The sequence below is a fragment of the Takifugu rubripes genome, chromosome 8, assembly GCF_901000725.2.
Source record: "Takifugu rubripes chromosome 8, fTakRub1.2, whole genome shotgun sequence".
In the NCBI taxonomy this organism is placed as follows: domain Eukaryota; kingdom Metazoa; phylum Chordata; class Actinopteri; order Tetraodontiformes; family Tetraodontidae; genus Takifugu; species Takifugu rubripes.
The window spans coordinates 281,591-303,105 of NC_042292.1; the positions used below are offsets into that span (position 1 = coordinate 281,591).

General features: G+C 42.0%; 1 protein-coding gene across 1 annotated transcript; it reads left to right on the plus strand.

Moving 5' to 3' along the window:
• The first annotated feature begins 1,528 nt into the window (after nt 1-1,528).
• Nucleotides 1,529-17,600, plus strand: farsa (phenylalanyl-tRNA synthetase subunit alpha). Its single transcript, XM_029840650.1, has 13 exons — nt 1,529-1,712; nt 2,058-2,195; nt 2,293-2,391; nt 2,494-2,612; nt 4,231-4,323; nt 4,454-4,582; nt 5,175-5,290; nt 5,378-5,462; nt 14,657-14,756; nt 16,091-16,259; nt 16,701-16,778; nt 17,040-17,154; nt 17,275-17,600. Exons 1-13 carry the CDS (start codon nt 1,566-1,568, stop codon nt 17,378-17,380), a joined length of 1,494 nt encoding a protein of 497 aa, XP_029696510.1. The 5' UTR covers nt 1,529-1,565; the 3' UTR covers nt 17,381-17,600.
• The last annotated feature ends 3,915 nt before the right edge of the window (nt 17,601-21,515 follow it).

Consider the following 21,515-nt stretch of genomic DNA (forward strand, 5'->3'; position numbering starts at 1 on the left):
ACTTCACTAACCTCTCTGTCTCCTCTGGTTTCATGGATAAATAAAGCTGAGTGTCATCAGCATAAAAATGAAAATGTATCCCATGCTGCCGAATAATGTTCCCTAAGGGAAGTATGTACAAGGTGAAGAGGATTGGTCCAAGTACAGAACCTTGAGGAACTCCATGGCTAACCCGACTGTATGAGGAGGGAACACCATGGAAATGAGCAAACTGGTATCTATCAGACAATTGTGCTCCATTCCACCCCCTGCAGGACAAAGACAGACACACCCAGAACCCCAACACCCTACTTCCAAACCCGCACCTAACCCCAGCACAAGACTGGTTCACACATCATCGGCAATTCGTTGCTCAACCCTCCGTGGTAACAGATTGGCCCAAAACTCTTTTCTGACTGACATGTTTGGTTATTCCTATTCTCGTGCCTTGAACTTACAGTGTCTGTCCTTTTTGCAGTTCTTCAACTTTGTTGCTTGATCCTGCCCATCTCGCCCAGCCAACTTCAAACTCACTGACTTTTATTTTTGTGAATTGTGGGTTTCTACTGCCAAACCTCAGTAAAGACTTACACCTGATTCAGTAGTGTGTGTATATCTGTCTTTGGGGTTCAGTTCTTGTCTGAAGTTCTTAACACAGAGGTCAACAACAATGGTAAAGCAGGTCAAAGAATGGGTCGTTGCCTTTGTGTTTACAAGAGGGCAGTGTGCGATAGCCATTTAAATGAAAACGTTATTTACATATTTGCAATGCACGAGATAAAAATCAAGTGATATATTAGTAAAACCTTACTCAAAATACAGAATAGCAAAAGGAATGCAGAGGGAAAAAAACATGAAGTAGAAAAAATATCTTAATCTTTATCTTTTGCAATTTTTTTTTACTGAATACAAACTATGAATAAAATTAAATGAATTTAAAGAACACCCATAATCCAACAACTACAAACTGCTTTGAAGACAGAAAGTCTGTTTGCATTCATGCTATTTGTGTGAGTTGAATAGTTAGATTTAATTGACGTGGAAGCACCCATGATTATAAAGACATGAGGAATTTATGGCAAATGGAATAGGATGCAGATTCTAATTATAAGAGAACTTGAAACATTTCATAGGAAAGTAGAAAAGAGGAAGTAATCTTTTAAAAAGATTTTAAAGATTAGGATATTCAGGATTGAAATTAACACACTTGATACATAAATGAACAAATGCAATTATTGAATGCAGTAAGTGGGAAACAGAAAGGAAGGAATTAAAAGATAATGTATGAACTGCATTGACTATGGAGTCAAATGATTTAGCCTGTTAGGGAGAAGGGACAAAATGAGAGAATGATCTAATGTTCTGGTGTTCTTCTTAAAAAGTTACAGGACGTGAATGCCGGAAATGATTTGTGTGTCATCTCCCGCTTTTTTAAAAATTTTGATATATTTAGATTGTAACTTGTAGTGCACGCTACCATGAGGTTGCACACTCCAGGACAGTAGGTGGCGATATAAACATTAACAAGTTGGTTGCGACCCGTAAGGAACGTAGAGAAGGAGATGTTCTGACACCTTCTCTTTGCCATGGCGGATGGTGGCGTTGTCAAGTCGCTTTTGCAGTTGCTTGAAAACTTAAACAATGGCATTGACAGCTTGGAGGCTGCCAGTAGCCTCGGCGTCGACCACCAGGCCATTGTTGGCGCCGTAAAAAGTCTGCAGGCTATTGGAAATGTGAGTTTCTATCGACTGCACATTAGCGAGCGTTATCTCGTCTCTGTTATGGCTGATGCAATGTACAGTGCAAAAATTGCTTTAAATACTTTTCGTCTTCCTAAAGGTAATTTCGTGGCAAAAGTATTTTAGATTTTGTGTCGGAAATTTACTGTATTGCTATTTGACAAATACTAAAATGCTAAAGACTGAAATCTTATACCCCAGTCATATTAAATCAAACTTTAAAGTGTCTATTTTAAACACTCTTTTAAATCGTCGTTTTTACTGACACAGTGCACTGCATCCACTGTATCACTATTCTTTCGTGCAACCTAGAAGGCATTGTTCTGTATTAATTATCAGGTAATCTCTGCTGAATTGCGCTCCTCCAAACACTGCGGACTGACTGCGGAGGGTACAGAGGTAGTTGAGCAAGGCAGTCATGAAGCTCGGGTTTTCAACTGCATCCCGCCAGAGGGCTTTCCACACAATGACCTGATGGTAAGTGCATTCACATAGGCTGTCAAAAAATCTATATCTATAGATCTATATTAAAGAGAGACAGTTTATTGATTGTTAAACTGTACTTATTTTATAGAAATTGCCCTTCGGGAAAATTGGTTTCAGCAAAGCTTTGTTAAACAAGTGGATCCGACTTGACAAGACTTCTGAGGGTGGCCCAAAGATATTCCGAAATGTATGTATAATATGTGGCCCAAAATTGTACCATTAATGTCACCTCATGATCATCACTATTTTTCTTAATGTTCATGGGGCACGATGTTGTATTGGCCACTAGGTAAAGAACATAGAGGATCATGTCAGAGAGAAGCTGCTTTTGGTGATGAAGGGCAATGCAACTGAGCTGAATGAGAAAGACAAGACTGAATTAAAGAAGAGAACACTTCTTTCTGAAGTGTAAGTGGTAATGTTTCACTCACATACCAGTCAGGGCACTATTATTATCATAGTAGTGATTCAAATGATGAGTTTATACTTCAATACTTGGCATGCTGTTTGTATGTTCTGTTCACAGGGAAAAAGTATATTGTTATGGGCTCTCGGAAAATATAGTCGCTCTGCAACTCTTTTAAATGAATCTCAATTTTGGGTTTTGTACCCATCCATGAACTTTAAAATGTTGAGTTCTTTAAGATACATAAGCATTCTGGTGGTCTCTGCATCAATCCAATAATACGTTGGCAAAGTGTATTTGGAACTGGTTGCTATTTATAAAGCTTTTGCATCTAGGTTAGCTAAATATCAGTGAAATGATACGCATGCGCACAGGGCAGTTCACCATCCACATGCTCTTGTAAGTCGACTCACAACCTAGCGATCTGGGGCTGGTAGTGTCTCTACATTTGGACTACTCTGAGCTGATTGTAGTCGAGCTACGGTGTCCAACACTTTTCTTTTGTGCAAGTGGACACACCTTGTGACAAGTTTAGGACTGGGGCAATTCATAGTCATCTATGCTGGTTAAGGCCTTATTATGCTTTTCCATCTGTGTAGCTTACAGGGGGTTTGCATTGGTATTGTAATAACTGGAACCGCCACAGAGACGCAATTTGCATCCATAAATTGTGCCTACACAGATAGAGGGGAGTAAATCAGGGGAGTCATCATTGGTTTGCGAACATTATTTCTGGGTGTCACTTTTCCGACTTTACTTTTTGTTTTGTCGTAGGTTTTATTGTTTTGAGTTTTGTAATCTAAATTTGTTCAATATCAATTTAAATTAAACAAAGATGCTGGTTATTTAAGCAAAACATTACAACAGACCATCTTATACATCATACCATGGCTGGAGGGCGTTCTTAATTAAATTTAGCTTCTGCGGATTGTGTATCGACTAAAAACTGTCTGTGTTTCTGAGGAGGCACAAGGAGTACCTGGGATGGAAACTGATGAAAATACTAGGTCTGTGTAGCTGAGTTCACCATAGCTTTCCTGACAGGATAATCACTAAGACCGTCATTGAAGTGATGATTAGTGATTGTCCCAACGTCCATCAAGAGCCAGTTGTCCTCAAGCCAATCTAGAAAGTGCTTTATTGTATTATGAACACTGGCAATCTAGTTACAAGTCATATGTTGATGTGAAATGCGGTGGCCTGTGAGCTGGGGAGCTCAGTGGAAGAAGTGGGCTGTGCGGTGGACTTGAAGAGAGCTTTGAGGAGTGTCTGGGGGGTCCACTTCAGGAGTAGGCTGAGAGGACGCTCGCTGACCAGAGGTGCGAGATGAAGAAGGCAAACCGTCTTTTTTTGTGCCATTGCTGGCGCCTGGAGTGTCACTGAGCCTCATTAAAATGGGCTGATCAGAAGTGATGACACTTGTGTTGTCCCACATATACATATAAGGCTCTCCAGAATCCAGACAATCACCAAATTTTAATGAGCCCTTTCTTGGTCCATTATCAATATTTCCAGAAAATTGTAGGACATGGATATGTAGGACAAAACGCAAATTAATTTTGTGGAGCTCTTGTCAACCAAATATCTGCTCTAACAAACTGTGTCTCCCTCTCTGCTTAGGACGGTAAAATCATACTGGATTGTAAAAGGCAGCTCGTTTAGCACAACATTAACTAAACATGACACAGATCTCACCGCTGAAATGATTGTAGCGTAAGTAATACACTTGTATGTACGTATGTATTCTACCTTACTATAAGTGAGAAATAGTGAGAAATGACTGATGGCTTTAAAATGTTTTTTTCTGACAGTTTTATTTTTTATTTTTTTATTTTTTTTTAAGTGGCAGCTGGAAAGGCAAGAAGTTTAAACCGTATAATTTTGATGCCTGGGGTGCGGCCCCTGATTCTGGCCATCTCCATCCACTAATGAAAGTGAGAACAGAGTTTAGGCAAATCTTCCTGGAAATGGGGTGAGTAGTTGGTACTATAACCACAATTTATTCACAGTTCATCTTAGTATAGTAATAGTAATTGCTCAACTAGGCCATTTAGTTGGAATGCAGTTATCTCTCTTCAAAAGCAGCTAAAACTGATCGTTTTCCCCCCCTTACAGATTCATATTGATTACCAGTTGAATTCTTCCCTCACCCAGGAAACATTCAACAAAAATGCTATTTATTGGCAAACTAATACTTATTTGTGCTGTGCAAAAATGAGAATCCATCTATATTGGTAGATGCCCTCTATTTAGCAAATTTTGTTGCTTTTGTCTTTATATATATTGGCTTCTTGTTTTGTTGCATCTTTAACTGACTAAAGGTCAATTACTAGGTTGTAGAACATGTTGAAAATGGTTATGACACTCGCTTCAATTTGAATTAGATTTTTGATAGTTGCAATATCAGATCTACAAATTCATTATTTAGGTGTTTGTTTAATATGAAGATTTCCAGGCTAATGCATTTCCAGACTAATATTTTCACAGATTTAAATTACAGAAACTTTTTTTATGTCCTGTTTTAGTCACAGTCAAAATGACCTCCAATCTGTTTGCATTTTAAGCTTCACAGAGATGCCAACCAACAATTTTATAGAGAGTTCATTCTGGAACTTTGACTCCCTGTTCCAGCCCCAGCAGCATCCAGCTAGAGACCAGCATGATACCTTCTTCTTGTCTGGTGTGTTTCATGGTTTTCTCAACTACGCATTAGTTGTATACAAGTAATTTATGAAAATAATTTTCTTTCTGAAATAATTTTTTTTAGACCCAGAAATCTCCCATGAATTTCCCCATGACTACCTTGTGAGAGTGAAAACGGTCCACACAGAAGGAGGTTTTGGTTCACAAGGGTGAGTTACATGCTTCTTTAATCCTGCAGGTCTTAATACCCGGTACAGACGGTTTTTTTTTTACCACCATTCTTTTTATTGTTTTCACAATATAACAAGAAAATACAAAAAAAATACAGTTACATGGTATGAACGAACATGTCAACGCCCCACCCCCGGTCATTACAGGCTTTCAGTTTCCTGGTTGGGAATTAAGTTATACAAGAAAAAAATAAATGATCGTAAAACAAACACTTCTGTGATCCTAAATACTAAATACTGCAACGCACTACTATTTACATGTCCCCAGGTGTTTCCAACATATGAGACAAGTCAGTCCTCGATACATAACTGATAAAGGGGTCCCAGATCCGATGGAAGTTATACTGTTGGTGTTTTATTGTATATGTGATTTTCTCTAGAGGGAGAGTTGAAGACAATTCAGACAACCACCTCTTCACACTTGGGCTACTGGTGTTTTTCCATGAAAGGGCTATTACCGTATTTTCACAACCATAAGGCGCGCCGTATTATAGGGCGCACCTTCAATTAACAGCCTATTTTAGAAATATTTTCATACACGGGGCGCACCGTGTTATAAGGCGCATAGCATAGAAACTGCGTAGTGCCTGTGGTTTCATGACGCGTTCACTAGATCGAGCTGCGCTAAAAGGAATGTCAATAAAACAGCCAGATAAGTCAGTCAAACTTTATTAATAGAATACAAACCGTCGTTCTCACAACTCTATTCACTCCCAAAACGAATAAACAGCTGTTTTATTTTTTTTCCCCGAGTGACGTAGTGTTTTTGCGTAACACAGTTCGTTTAATAACAGCGAGTTATAACAGGCAGTGCAACATTTTTATCACAAGTGGAGTTTAATAAATCTTCGATTTAGTGCAACATTTTTATCACGTAGTACCGTTGCGGTAAATCAAACGTTAGTGCAAACACAATATACGGTAACTCGAACTCTCGAAGTAGTGCAAAGCGATAGCAATATAACAATAGCAACATAACAACGTTGTTCAAACGGTAATGTCCATATTCACAGTATGACCAGCCTTGTTAAGTTGTGAACACACAAATGAAACACGTAAAGATCACTTTATCAGTTCATTCCTCATCCAGGAATCCCTCGAATTCTTCTTCTTCGGTGTCCGAATTGAACAGTTGTGCTAATACGGCGTCCAACATGGCCGGCTCCGTCTCGTCAAAGTCGTCATCAGGGTCGGTGTCGCTGGTGTTGTCTGGCATTTCAGTGACAATCCCTGCCTTCCCGAAAGCTCGGACCACGGTCGATGCCCAGGCATTTACGATCCACTGGCAGATAGTGACGTATGACGCTCGGCGCCGTCTCCCCGTCTTGGTGAACGTGTGTTCGCCGTTCGTCATCTACCGCTCCCACGCAGTTCGCAGTCTAGTTTTGAATGCCCCGTTGACACTAATATCTAGCGGCTGGAGTTCCTTTGTTAATCCACTTAATGCTTTGTTTCCTCGGAAGCTCCGCTGAGTCTTCTTTACCTGGCGCAGGTCGTCTTGTTTGCTTCCTCCACTTCCGCACCATTGATTCGTTCACGTTAAATTCTCTTGCCGCTGCTCTATTTCCGTGTTCAACTGCGTGACTGATAGCCTTCAGTTTGAACTCTGCGTCAAAAGCGCGTCTCTTGCGAGGAGCCATTTTGGGGTCTTTACAGACAGAAATGGTTTGGGACTGAATTTACTGCTGTTACCTCGGCCACGCCTACTGACTACGGTAGCCGCGATTAACCAATATTACCGTAATCCATACAAAAGGCGCTCCGGGTTAAAAGGCGCACCGTAGATTTTTTAGAAAATTCTAGGCTTTTAGGTGCGCCTTATAGTCGTGAAAATACGGTACTCTCTTTGCCATTAATACACTTAAATCTATAAATATTCGTTGATGTTTTTTAAGCTTCAAATTATCTGGATATAGACCTAATATAAACAATGGTATTCGTTTATATGGTATACCATTTGAACTAATGGTATTCAAATTTGTAAAATATTTTGAATACATGTTTTATTTCTTGCCAGAATTTTTGTATTTTTATACATTGCCAGATACAATGGAAAAATGTACCCTTTTCCCTCCCACATTTAACACAAGTATCAGTAACTGTTAAGTTTTTCTGGAGTGATATATGTTCGCATCAACCAGTTGTATTGTAATATTTTCAGCCGTGTGTTAGTAGATTTTGATTGTGCTCGAGAGCATGCCTCGCCCCACTTTTCTATTGAGATGTCCTCCTGCAGATCTTCTCTCCACGCTCCCAGCCGCCCTGCTGATGTTTCTGTACTTTCATCTACTAAACATTTATTTTGCTTGGTTGCTTGGAGGAGGAAGTGGAAGGTTTTGAAACAAATACAACAATTTGGGCATTATCATTCTAAAATGGCGCTGTCTCAGGCGGCAGCCAGTAGTAGCAGCTCCCTAAACTTAATTGTTCTTTTTAAACTTTCGTAGTGTTTTCTATACTTGTTTACATTCTTTTCTATTTGGATTTTCTTTCTTTCTTTCCATTTTCAACTGGAGTATTCAGACACCATGTTTTGGAGGCTCGAATACTTTTTTCTCTGTTTTGCGGTGCTTGGGTTATTCGCGGCCCCCATCAGCTGTGCCGAGAAGCGGAGCGGTATTGTCTATACACGCGACCAGCTGATGGCTCTAAGACCACCATCCTTTGTGGTCGGAGAGAAGCCCCAAATCCCTAAGGAGGTGAGGAGGAAACAACGAGGGACTAAGGCTGGAGTTAAACAGAGGATGAAGAGGCGACGTTTTAAACCCTGCGTCCCCGCGGTCATAACGGGGAATGTCAGGTCCCTGGCGAATAAGATGGACGAGCTGGAGGCGCTCACACGGACCCAGCGGGAGTACAGAGAGGCCAGTATCATGTGTTTCACGGAGACGTGGCTCCATGGACTGATACCGGACTCTAATGTGACGATCGCTGGTTTCACCACTGTGCGAGCGGACCGAGACACCACCGCGGCCGGTAAGAAGAAAGGAGGGGGACTGGCCGTGTTCGTTAGCAACAGGTGGTGCAACCCGGAGCATATTCACGTCAAGGAGCGCGTGTGCAGTCCCGACGTGGAACTTATTGCTATCGGACTCCGTCCATACTATTTGCCACGGGAGTTTACTAACGTCATCGCCATCACCGTTTATATTCCTCCGACCGGTAAAGCGGACTCGGCCTGTGACGTCATCCACTCTGTCACGGCTGACCTGCAGACTAAACATCCCGGAGCCTTTATCCTCATCACAGGGGACTTCAATCATGCCTCCCTTAAGTCCACTCTCCCTACATTCCACCAGTATGTCCAGTGCAGCACGAGAGACAGGAAGACTTTGGATCTACTGTATGCTAATGTCACCAGTGCATACACTTCCACTGCACTCCCTCCGCTAGGCAAGTCTGACCACAATCTCGTGCTGCTCTCCCCATCATACACACCTGTGGTTCAGCAGCAACCAGTCACTGTGAGGACTGTTATGAAATGGTCTGATGGTGCCATGGACTGTCTGCGGGATGCCCTGGAGACCACCAACTGGTCTGCTCTCTGTGAACCACATGGTGAGGACCTGGATGGACTGACAGACTGTGTTTCCGACTACATCAAGTTCTGCACTGAGAACTCCGTCCCCACCAAGAAGGTACGCTGTTACCCAAACAACAAACCATGGGTGACAAGTGACCTGAAGGCCCTTTTGAATAAGAAGAAGAGGGCCTTCACTGCTGGGGACCCGGCTGAGCTCAGGAGTGTACAGAAGGAACTGAAACGCAGTCTGAAGGAGAGCAAGGACGCCTACAGGAAGAAGCTGGAGGAGAGACTGGAGAGGAACCAGACCAGGGATGTTTGGAGTGGGATGAGGACGATCACTGGCTTCCAGAAGAAAGGAATACGCTCAGCTGATGGGAACGTGGACCAAGCCAATGAGTTGAACCAGTTTTTCAACAGGTTTGACTCTAGCTCCCCCTCCCCCAGCTGTCCCAATATTCCTCTGGATAACAATGGGTCCCCTTCACACCTCCCAGAGCCCCTAACACCTCTGCCAACTTCTTCCCCCTCCCCCCTGCTGACACCCTACATGGATCCCAGCATGTCACCCATCCCCCCGACAGGACTATCCTTCACGTCTGGCCAGGTGAGGAGAGAGCTGGAGAGGCTCAACCAGAGAAAGGCTGCCGGACCGGACGGCATCAGCCCACGAGTGCTGAGGAACTGCTCCAGGCACCTGTGTGGAATACTGCAGCACCTGTTCAACCAGAGCCTTCATCTTCAGAGGATCCCAGTGCTTTGGAAGACATCCTGCCTGGTCCCGGTGCCAAAGAAGACCCATCCTGTGGCACCGAGTGACTACAGGCCAATAGCACTGACCTCCCACATTATGAAGGTCATGGAGCGGCTGGTGCTGTCACACCTCAGACCTCTGGTGAGCCCCCTTTCAGGACCCTCTGCAGTTTGCCTATCAGCCCAAGGTGGGGGTTGATGACGCAGTGATATACCTGCTGCAGAGGGCTTACTCCTCCTTGGACAGACTAAACACCACAGTGCGGGTCATGTTCTTCGACTTCTCTTCTGCCTTCAATACCATCCAGCCAAGACTGCTGAGGGCGAAGTTGGAGAAGATGCAGATGGATGCTCCCCTTGTTTCTTGGATCGAGGACTACCTGACAGGTCGGCCACAGTTTGTGAGACTGCGGAGCTGTGTGTCCGACCCCCTGATGAGCAACACAGGAGCTCCTCAAGGAACTGTGCTCTCCCCATTCCTGTTCACCACCTACACAGCCGACTTCCAGTACCACTCTGAGACATGTCATCTCCAGAAGTACTCGGATGACACAGTCATAGTCGGGTGTGTGGAGAATGGACAGGAGGATGAATACAGGGACCTTGTGGAGAGTTTTGTCAGGTGGAGCAGGGAGAACCTTCTGCAGCTCAACGTGACCAAGACGAAGGAGATGGTGGTGGATTTCAGAAAAAGCAAGTCCCCACCCTCCCCAGTCTGCATCAGTGGGAAGGACGTGGAAATAGTCCCATCTTACAGGTTCCTGGGTGTTCAGCTGGACAATAAACTGGAGTGGTCCACAAACACCGATGCTGTCTACAAGAAGGCCATGAGCAGACTCTATTTCCTCAGGAGACTCAGGTCCTTCAGTGTTTGCAGCAGGATGCTCCAGATGTTCTACCAGTCTGTTATGGCTAGCACCATCTTCTTTGCTGCAGTGTGCTGGGGTGCAGGCATTAAAGCAAAGGATGCCAACAGACTCAACAAACTCATCAAAAAGGCAGGGTCTGTTGTTGGCTGTAGACTTGATAACTTGGACGAGGTGGTGAGGGACAGGATGGTGTTGAAACTGCGGACAATCATGGACAGTCCCTCCCACCCCCTCCATAACACAGTGGACAAACTGAGGAGCAGCTTCAGCAACAGACTCCTGCAGCCTCGCTGCTCCAAGGAACGGTACAGGAAGTCATTCCTGCCGTCCGCCATTAAACTGTACAATTCACTCAAACCAACTCAACAATAATTGTGTAATGTTTATGTTGTAATTTTATTTCTAATTTATTCTATATTTATGTATATATGCTTATAATGCTTATAATATGTATATATTATATTATGTATATATTATATATATGCTTATAATATATGCTGTATATATGCTTATAACATTCTAATCTATCTATTTATTTTTTTCTGTCTCTTTACTCTGCATTCGCTGCTACTATAATTCAATTTCCCCACGGGGATGAATAAAGTCCATCTTAATCTTAATCTTAATCTTATATTCATTTTAAGGACGTTTATTTTTCCTATTAGTGACATGGGTAAAGGTGTCCACCTTTCCAATAATTTTGAGATTTCTTGTAGTAAGGGATCATAATTACTGGCTACAATATGTTTGAGTTGTGGGACAATTTGAATTCCTAGATATGTAAAACAGTCAACAATTTTAAATTGACTGTTCTAGGAGGGCATTTACTTTCTAACTGATTTAAAAGCATTATTGACAATTTCGATTTGTTTAATTTATATCCTGAGATTTTCCCAAATATATGAAGGAGTTCTCATAATTCAGGGATTGATTTTTCCCAACTTTCTAAGGAATATGATTACGTCATCTGCAAACAGAGCCAGCCGGTGTTCTTGTGGTCCAATTGATATGCCGTTTATATTTTTGTGTGTTCCTACTGCTATTGCCAGTGGTTCTATAGCTATAATAAAGAGGAGAGGGGATAGGGGATCTCCCTATCTACATCTCTTTGTATCTTAATGGTTTTGGATATATTACGGTTAGTCATTATTTCAGCAAATGGTTCTGTATATAGTAGTTTTATCCATTTATTAAAGTTGTCTCCAAAGCCAAAACGTCTGAGGATTTCAAATAAATAAAGCCATTCCACTCTATCAAAGGCTTTTTCCTCATCCAATGACAGAAGCGCTGTATCTGTTGCTCCCTTCTCCTCAAATAATATATTCAGGATTCTCCTAACGTTATGGAAGCCTTGTCTACCTTGTACAAAGCCATTTTGATCTTTGTCAATAATTTTTGGAATTATTTTCTCCAGTCTCCTGGCCATTATTTTACTCAAAATTTTTAAATCCACATTTAAGAGACTGATTGGCCTAAAGTTTTCACATTTGTTATTTGGTTTGCCTGGTTTTGGTAATAAAGTGATTAGGGCTCCCCTTAATGATGTTGGAAGAATTCCATTGTGAAATTCACATATCAGGACCCTCAAGCAGAAAGTGCGAAGACTGGAAAGGAAGTGGCATTCTTGTAAAATAGACAGCTATCATGTAGCCTGGAAAGACTGTCTATTAGTTTACAAAAAGGCCCTTCGCAAGGCTAGAACAGCTTATTTTTCTTCTTTAATTGAGGAGAATAAGAACAACCCCAGGTTCCTTTTCAGCACTGTGGCCAAATTAACTAAGAGTCACAGTGTTTTAGATCCATGTATCCCTTCTTCCCTTAGTGGTGAAGACTTCATGAGCTTCTTCACTGATAAAGTTCTAGCCATCAGAGAAAAAGCTAACCAGGCCATCCCAACAACTGGACCATCACCAGATGTGCTGACTGTGGGAACATACAGGTTCTCCAACGAGCCCTTAAACTCCTTCAGCCCTATATATTTTTCTGAGGCGTCATCGCTAATTCAGAAATCCAAGACCACCACGTGTCTTTTAGATCCCATCCCAACACACCTGTTGAAGGATGTTTTACCATTGATAGGCAGTTCTGTCCTGGACCAGAGCAATGGTTCTTTAGTGACAGGTTATGTACCCCGGTCCTACAAGGTGGCAGTGATTAAGCCGTTGCTTAAAAAACCATCACTAGATCCTGATGTATTAGCAAATTATAGGCCAATATCCAACCAACCTTTTATCTCTAAAGTTCTGGTGGTGGTGACTCAGTTACTGCAGCACCTGCAGAGAAACAGCCTGTTTGAGATGTTTCAGTCAGGCTTTAGAGCTCATCACAGCACAGAAACAGCACTTCTTAAAGTTACTAATGATCTTCTTATAGCTTCAGATCATGGACTGGTTTCTATGCTGGTTCTGCTGGACCTCAGTGCTGCTTTTGATACAGTTGATCACAGCATCCTGTTACATAGACTGGAACATGTGATTGGGAGGGGACTGGTTTAGATCATATTTATCTGATAGATACCAGTTTGCTCATGTCCATGGTGTTCCCTCCTCATACAGTAGGGTTAGCCACGGAGTTCCTCAAGGTTCTGTACTTGGACCAATCCTCTTCACATTGTACATGCTTCCCTGAGGGAACATTGTTCGGCAGCATGGGATAAATTTTCATTGGTATGCTGATGACACTCAGCTTTATTTATCCATGAAACCAGAGGAGACAGAGCAGTGAAGCTTCAGACCTGTCTTAAAGACATAAAGTCCTGGATGTCTTCAAATTTCCTCCTCTTTAACTCAGGAAAAACTGAGGTCATGGTGTTTGGTCCTGAACCTCTCAGGGATAGATTAGATCATATGATCACTCTAGATGGTATCTCATTAACATCTAGTCTCTCTGTGAGGAATCTAGGAGTATTTTTTGATCAAAATCTCTCCTTCAGCTCACACATTAAATTAGTCTCTAGAAGTGACTTTTTTCACCTGAGGAACATCACAAAGATTAGGAAACTACTGACGCGGCATGATGCTGAAAAGTTAATTCATGCTTTTGTTACTTCCATGCTGGACTATTGTAACTCTTTATTATCAGGGTGTCCAAACAACTCTTTAAGAAGCCTCCAGCTGATCCAAAATGCTGCAGCCAGAGTTCTGACAGGTATTGACAAAAGAGATCACATAACTCCTGTAATGGCGTCTCTTCATTGGCTGCCCGTTAAATTTAGAATAATTTTTAAAACGCTTCTTTTGACCTACAAGGTCCTCAGAGGCCTAGCTCCATCCTACCTGGAGGAGCTAGTGATACCTTACCAGCCCAATAGACCGCTCCGCTCTCAGAATGCTGGTCTACTTGTGGTTCCCAGAGTTTCTAGGAGTAGAATGGGGGGCCGAGCATTTAGCTACCAGGCCCCCCTGCTATGGAACCAGCTCCCTGTCCAGGTACGGGAGGCTGACTCCATCTCTACTTTTAAGATCAGACTTAAAACCTACCTTTTCGAAAAAGCTTATTGTTACTAATTCTGTAGTTCCAGTTACTATTATAGACAGACAAATTATCATACTTAGGGGGTCGTCTAATCATTGGATTAACATCTTAGCTGTGCTGCTATAGGCCGAGGCTGCCGGGGTCCGGAAACATGATCACCTGACAGGCCTGTCACCCCACTGGGTCATGGTTTCCTCTCCTCTCTTTTCCTCCTCCTCATCAAGCAGACTAGTTATGCTGATTCTTGCCCCCCCCCCCCCCCCCCCTTCTCTATTCATTTACGGGTATCGCCGCCTTCAGAGCTGCATGACGACCTCCTTCTCCCTCTCCTCTCCCTCTCCTTCTCCCTCTCCTTCTCCCTCTCCTCTCCTTCTCCTTCTCCTTCTCCTTCTCCTTTTCCTTTTCCTTTTCCTTGCCACTGTTGCTTGTCTGGGGTCAGGCCCTGGGATTCTGGAAAGCGCATTGAAACAATTTTGATTGTATAAGATGCTATATAAATAAAGATTGATTGATTGATTGATTGATTAATCTATAATTTTATTTTCCTGGCTTAGGTACAAATATGAGTGGAAGACAGAAGAAGCTCAGAAGAATATCCTTCGAACTCATACTACAGCTGTTAGCGCACGCATGTTGTATAAACTGGCACAACAAGTGAGTATCATTTTTGATGATCACTATACAGATCACTATACAGAATTTACACAACTAACTATATTTCAAACTTTTAAAAACTCATCTAAACCAAAATTATTATTTAGTCATAGTTTTTTTTAAGTGCCATTAATAGATTTAGTTTTACACACAACTTAATTAATAATCAAGATTACAGCAATCGCAGTGATTTGGAGTGAAAGGCATGCCAACTACATGCAGCTTTGTTGCTTCTGTGCCCTCTAGATATGCACATTGCTTTGGGTTTTTTTTTTTCTGTGAACAGCTTTTGACAAAATTACATATTGACAAGGTGAAAGCTTGAGTGTTTTTGTATTATAATGTTCTAAAGTGTTTATTACTTAGAAGGAATTTATTGATAATTAAGGTAATCAGTCAACTTTATTTGCATAGCATTTTTCATACTACAGCAACACAAGGTGCTTTACAGCGATAAAACACAACAAAATAAAACAATGCAAATAAAATAAAATAAAAAAAACTCCCTCTCATTTCCCACAATTGCAATAACCAGAATCCACGCAAAAAAACACGTACATACATTTGAGCACACACCCGCACATAAAGCATACTTCAGGAAACATGGTACAGCACCGAAGACCCAAGTGAGAAAACAACTGGCCTTAGGAGCTGTCCATGGCTAGGTGTATCTCAGCCCATTGCCACAGGAAGTGCCAAGCAAAACACGCCAAACCTGGGAGCTTCCTGGCATTCCAGGGCCAGCGGGGCCCCAAGACATCCTCCACACGGGCCGAAAGACCAGACACAAACTTTGATGAGAATGGCCCCTCACAAGTAAAAACTGGAGCTGTGAATTAAATACAGAGCAATGCAAGTTAAAAAAAACAAAACAGTTTAAGTACTCTAAAATAGTGTAAAGTGTAAATAAGATTAGCATTAACTAAAAGCTAAAGATGAGTCTTTTTGGGAAATATCAGCAGTTCCTGAGGTCCTGACGTTCTCCAGCAGGCTGGTCCATAAACGTAGGTCATAAAAACTTAATGCAGCTTCAACCTTGGTTTTAGATCTAACTTTGGAGATAACCAAAAGGCCGGTGCCAAAGGAGGGTCGATATGGTAAAAGCAGGTCTGATAAATATGAAGGCCCGAGGCTATTAAGACATTTAAAAATCAACATTTTGGGAAGGCCAGTGAGCAGAGCATGAAAGTAATTTAGTATAGAGCTAATTATATTTCCTTTAAATCCATTTTGATGGTGTGTAAATTATTTACATTATGTAAACCTAACATCATGACACAGTTATAGTCCTCACTAAAAGGCTGAAATGTTCTACCTTCCAACTCTTTTACCAGGAGGAGTTCAGTCCTATCAAGTATTTCTCCATTGACCGCGTGTTTCGAAATGAGACCTTGGATGCCACCCACCTTGCAGAGTTCCATCAAATAGAGGGTGTTGTTGCAGATTATGGGCTCACGCTAGGAGACCTCATGGGCATCCTGCACCAGTTCTTCACAAAATTGGGTCAGTCAGTAACACCATAAATATAAGCTAATAAGAAAATATAATGGTTTCAGGCTCATCCCTCTCATCCTCATATCGAATTAATATAGAAACACCTTTCTCCTGCATGTGAACAGAATTAGTGGCTGATTGGCACGAGTTAATCAGATTAAGTGATGAGGGTCACTAGTATTTCAGTTCTCATCGTCATGAATATAGATTCCACAGGATCATCCTACAGCAAGAAAGGCCTGCTTTAACACTCAGAGCTTTAAATGTAGTTTGAAATGTAACGGAAATATGGCAAAGTCTATAATGCCTTATCTGGTCAGGCTTTTTCATTCGTGAAAATTGTGGTTAAAATATTTGAGGTCTGATTATTTGCCAATAAAGTTTGACTGTGTAACATTCTGTCATGAATATTGCTAAAGTTACTCAAATGGTTGATTTCATTTTTTGTAGGAATTACAAAACTGCGCTTCAAGCCTGCTTATAATCCATACACGGAGCCCAGCATGGAAGTGTTCAGCTACCATGAAGGTATAGTTATATATTACTATGTAATATATTACTACAAGAGTAGTTGCGAAAAATTAGGATATTGGTTAAAAAGTGTGAGGTTTAATCACTTTTTGCATATTCAACTCTTACCAGAACCAGGCAATCAGACCTAACCTATAAAATTATATAGAGAAACATAAATCTTATTTCACCGTAGACAAACACTCAAGTAGAACTGGAATATCATTTGAGTGTATGTCAGGTTTATTATTATTTTAAAATCTATTTTGCAATTTTTAGGATTAAACAAGTGGGTGGAAGTAGGAAATTCAGGTATCTTCCGACCAGAAATGCTGTTACCCATGGGACTTCCTGAGGATGTATCTGTGATTGCTTGGGGGCTCTCACTGGAAAGGTAAGTACAGTGGGACCTCTACTTACGAACGTCTCTACATGCGAAAGTTTCAGGTTACGAAAATGATAATTGTCTTTGAGCAATATCCCTCAATCTTGCTGTATTTCTTGTAACATACAGGCCCACCATGATCAAATATGGCATCAATAACATCAGAGAACTAGTGGGACACAAGGTCAATCTACAGATGGTCTATGACAGCCCTATTTGTCGTCTGGAGTCCTGAGCTTTTGCTTTCGGTTTGTTTTGAATTAATAATCCCACTCAATTTACTAACAAGACTGCTTCTTGATAAAAACCTTTTGTATGTGGGATTCAATTTGGTTTGAAACTTGCTTGATCACAGAACAGAATTCTGGTACAATTTGTAAATCTTGACAACAGAGCATTTGGTGTGACATTCTCCATTTCTGTATTGCTCAATAAAATGTTTTTTCCAAATACAACTAGATTTTTGTTGTATTTCAGTTTGCCATTAGTTTTGATTTTCTTTTTCCTTCCTACACAAATCCACATGAGATTATTCTTCTCATAAAATGTGTCCAATGCAGACTTCATTATGCATTTAGAAGACTGTAGGATAGTGGAAAGCCCCCGAGGCTGAGGGCCTGAGGGAGTATACAGGGCCCTGGCCTCGAAGGGCGCCAGAGAGTCTGACACCTGATTTATACTTTTTTTTTTTAAAACAACAGTGAGGCATCTAAGACATCAATAGAATTGGAACCAGGGAGGGGAGGGAAGGGAAGCCAAAGTAATTCACCAATACAACAAATTAAGTAACAGTTACATGAGCAAAAGAGGCGTAAGGATGGTCCTCATGACCATTCGTTAAGGTATAAAAAGACAGGCAAACTGGTTTTTAGTTCTTCCTTGGAGCTCTCTTGGGATTGCTCATGTTTATTCTCTGCTGTACCATCGCTACTTTGGCGGAATAAACATTTTGGATTTTACTATTCTGTGCTCATTTAGACTCTGTATTTTTCTTATCACGAAGACGAGGAAATCGGCACGTCAACCTCATTCCACTGTATTACACGTGTGTGTGTGTGTGTGTATGTTTGGGTGTGGATGCACGTGCATGCAAATCATGTGTATTCCTCAGATTATCTATACAATACTGCGATGTAACTGTCAACTTTCCACAGCTTATTGCCACATTTAGTCTTTGGATCAAGTTTAGCTTGAGTTACCGGTACATTGCCTTACACTGCATTTATTGTGGGAAAATGCCCCAGAATGAGTACGATGACTATGAAAATCAGTCCCATGAAAACCAAAACGAAAGATGCTCTAATTGAGTGGGAGTTCCTTGCTTTTTCAACAGAGTTTCTTGTAATGTTAAATGTGGGTTGTTTATGCAATTTCATGTGATGAACTGTGAGGAACTGCTAGTCAAGATAAAATGTGATGATTTGATACTATGCAGTAAAGTCTTAAGAATCTTTCTCCTCTCCTCCCCTTTTTTGTTTTCTGCTAGGATGGGCCTGACAAACCCATCCTGTACCATTATGAATAGTAAGAATTTATTTTATAAATTAATCTTGAACCCGACTGATCGGGAACCTGTAAACCGATGGACAATTACAAAACAGACAAAAACCTACTAGACAATAGAGAAAGGATATATATACATATATATAAAAAATCTCTTACTGGGCAGTGTCTCCTTCAGACTCGGGTCCTCTATCTGAGGCCTGGGAGTCTAAGGTTTCTATGCACTATGTTAGCTGTTCCTAGGAATGCCCTCTTCTGAACAGAGATCTCTGATGTGGTTCCTGGTATGTGTTGGAGCCATCTACTCAGCTTGGGGGTTACTGCCTCTAGTGTCCTAATCACTACTGGGACCACACATTCTCTCCATCTCCTCTTTCAGCCCTTGGTACTCCTCCAGCTTCTCACGTTCTTTCTTCCTGATGTTGCTATCACTTAGGATTGCTACATCTATCATCACCACTGTCTTCTGGTGTTTATCTATCACCACTATGTCAGGCTGATTGGCCATCACCATCTTGTCAGTCTGGATCTGGAAGTCCCACAGGATCTTGGCCTGCTCGTTCTCCACCACTTTCGGGGGTGTCTCCCACCTGGTCCCTGGGACCTCCAGTCCATACTCAGTGCAGATGTTCCTGTACACTATGCCAGCCACCTGGTTCTGCCGCCCCATGTATGCCTTGCCTGCCAGCATCTTGCACCCTGCTGTGATATGCTGGACTGTCTCAGGGGCATCTTCACACAGCCTACACCTGGTGTCTTGTCTGGTATGGTAGACCCTGGCCTCTATTGTTCTGGTTTTCAGGGCCTGTTCTTGTGCAGACATGAGTAGTGCCTCTGTGCTTTCTTTTCCAGCCACTGGCATGTTTTCTCAACAGCAGCCAATTCCTTTGTTGGTGGCACATACCATGCAGGGGCTTATCCTTCCATGATAGCCCCTCGGGCTACTCCTCCTTGCTGGGCTTTTGTTGCCTGAGACATTCACTCAGCAGCTGGTCAGTGGGGGCCATCTTCTTGATGTATTCTCAGAGGCTCATTGCGTCCTCCTGGACATTAGTTTGTACACTTACTAGTCCTCTGCCCCCTTCCTTTCGCTTCGTGTACAGCCTCAGGACACTGGACTTCGGGTGAAACTCTTCATGCATGGTGAGAAACATCGTTGTCTTGATGTCAGTGGCTTGGATCTCTTTCTGGCCAGGATATTTTGCCAGTGGGGTATCTGATTACTTGCAGGGCATAGGTTTTAATGGCTTGGATCTTATTCTTACCATTCAGCTGACTTTTCAGGACCTGCCTTAACCTCTGTAGGTATTTGGCTGTGGCTGACCTCCTTGCTGCCTCCTCATGGTTACCATTTGTCTGCGGGATCCCCAGGTATTTGTAAGCATCCTGCACTTTTGTTATGTTCCCTTTAGGTAGTTCGACCCCATCAGTTGGGATCACCTTTCCTCTTCTAGATATCATCCGCCCACATTTATCTAGTCTGAATGATTTCCCGATGTCTTTACTGTAGATTATAGTCAGGTGAATCAGGGAGTCAATGTCATGCTCATTCTTGACCTACTGTTTGATGTCATCCATGTTGAGGAGGTGGCTGATGGTTGTTCCACTTGGGAACTGGTACCCAAAGCCACTCTTTGTGATGATCTGGCTGAGGGGGTTTAGACCTATGCAGAACAGCAGGGGGGACAGGACATCTCCTTGATATTTGCAGCATCTGATGCTCACCCATGCAATTGGCTTTGAGTTGGCCTCCAGAGTTGTGTGCCACAGCTTCATGGAGTTCTAGATGAACTCCCTTAGTGGTCTTGGTCATCGCTAATTCAGAAATCAAATACCACCACGTGTCTTTTAGATCCCATCCCAACACCTGTTGAAGGATGTTTTACCATTGATAGGCAGTTCTGTCCTGGACCAGATCAATGGTTCTTTAGTGACAGGTTATGTACCCCGGTCCTACAAGGTGGCAGTGATTAAGCTGTTGCTTAAAAAAACATCACTAGATCCTGATGTATTAGCAAATTATAGGCCAATATCCAACCTTCCTTTTATCTCTAAAGTTCTTGAGAAGGTGGTGGTGACTCAGTTACTACAGCACCTGCAGAGAAACAGCCTGTTTGAGATGTTTCAGTCAGGCTTCAGAGCTCATCACAGCACAGAAACAGCACTTCTTAAAGTTACTAATGATCTTCTTATAGCTTCAGATCATGGACTGGTTTCTATGGTGGTTCTGCTGGACCTCAGTGCTGCTTTTGATACAGTTGATCACAGCATCCTGTTACATAGACTGAAACATGTGATTGGGAGGGGACTGGTTTAGATCATATTTATCTGATAAATATCATATAAATATCAGATAGTTTGCTCATGTCCATGGTGTTTGGCAGCATGGGATACATTTTCATTGGTATGCTGATGACACTCAGCTTTATTTATCCATGAAACCAGAGGAGACAGAGCAGTGAAGCTTCAGACCTGTCTTAAAGACATAAAGTCCTGGATGTCTTCAAATTTCCTCCTCCTTAACTCAGGAACAGCTACATAGACTGGAACATGTGATTGGGATTAAAGGGACAGCACTAGACTGGTTCAGATCGTATTTATCTGATAGATACCAGTTTGCTCATGTCCATGGTGTTCCCTCCTCATATAGTAGGGTTAGCCATGGAGTTCCTCAAGGTTCTGTACTTGGACCAATCCTCTTCACCTTGTACATGCTTCCCTTAGGGAACATTATTCACTGTTCACAAGTTCCCAAGTTAGTGCACCACAATACTGTAGCAGTACATACGATAGAAACCATCCTCTTCAGTAAAATCTTCATTTTAGGGCGTGAGCCTCTCAAAATCAGCCATTTCAACACCCAAGAT

Excerpts from the sequence above, each read along its gene's own strand:
- farsa (XM_029840650.1), top strand. The coding sequence starts at position 1,566 with ATGGCGGATGGTGGCGTTGTCAAGTCGCTTTTGCAGTTGCTTGAAAAC. Across the intron at positions 2,613-4,230 it reads AGAACACTTCTTTCTGAAGT|GACGGTAAAATCATACTGGA; the intron begins GTAAGTGGTAAT and ends CTCTCTGCTTAG. Across the intron at positions 4,583-5,174 it reads CAAATCTTCCTGGAAATGGG|CTTCACAGAGATGCCAACCA; the intron begins GTGAGTAGTTGG and ends TTGCATTTTAAG.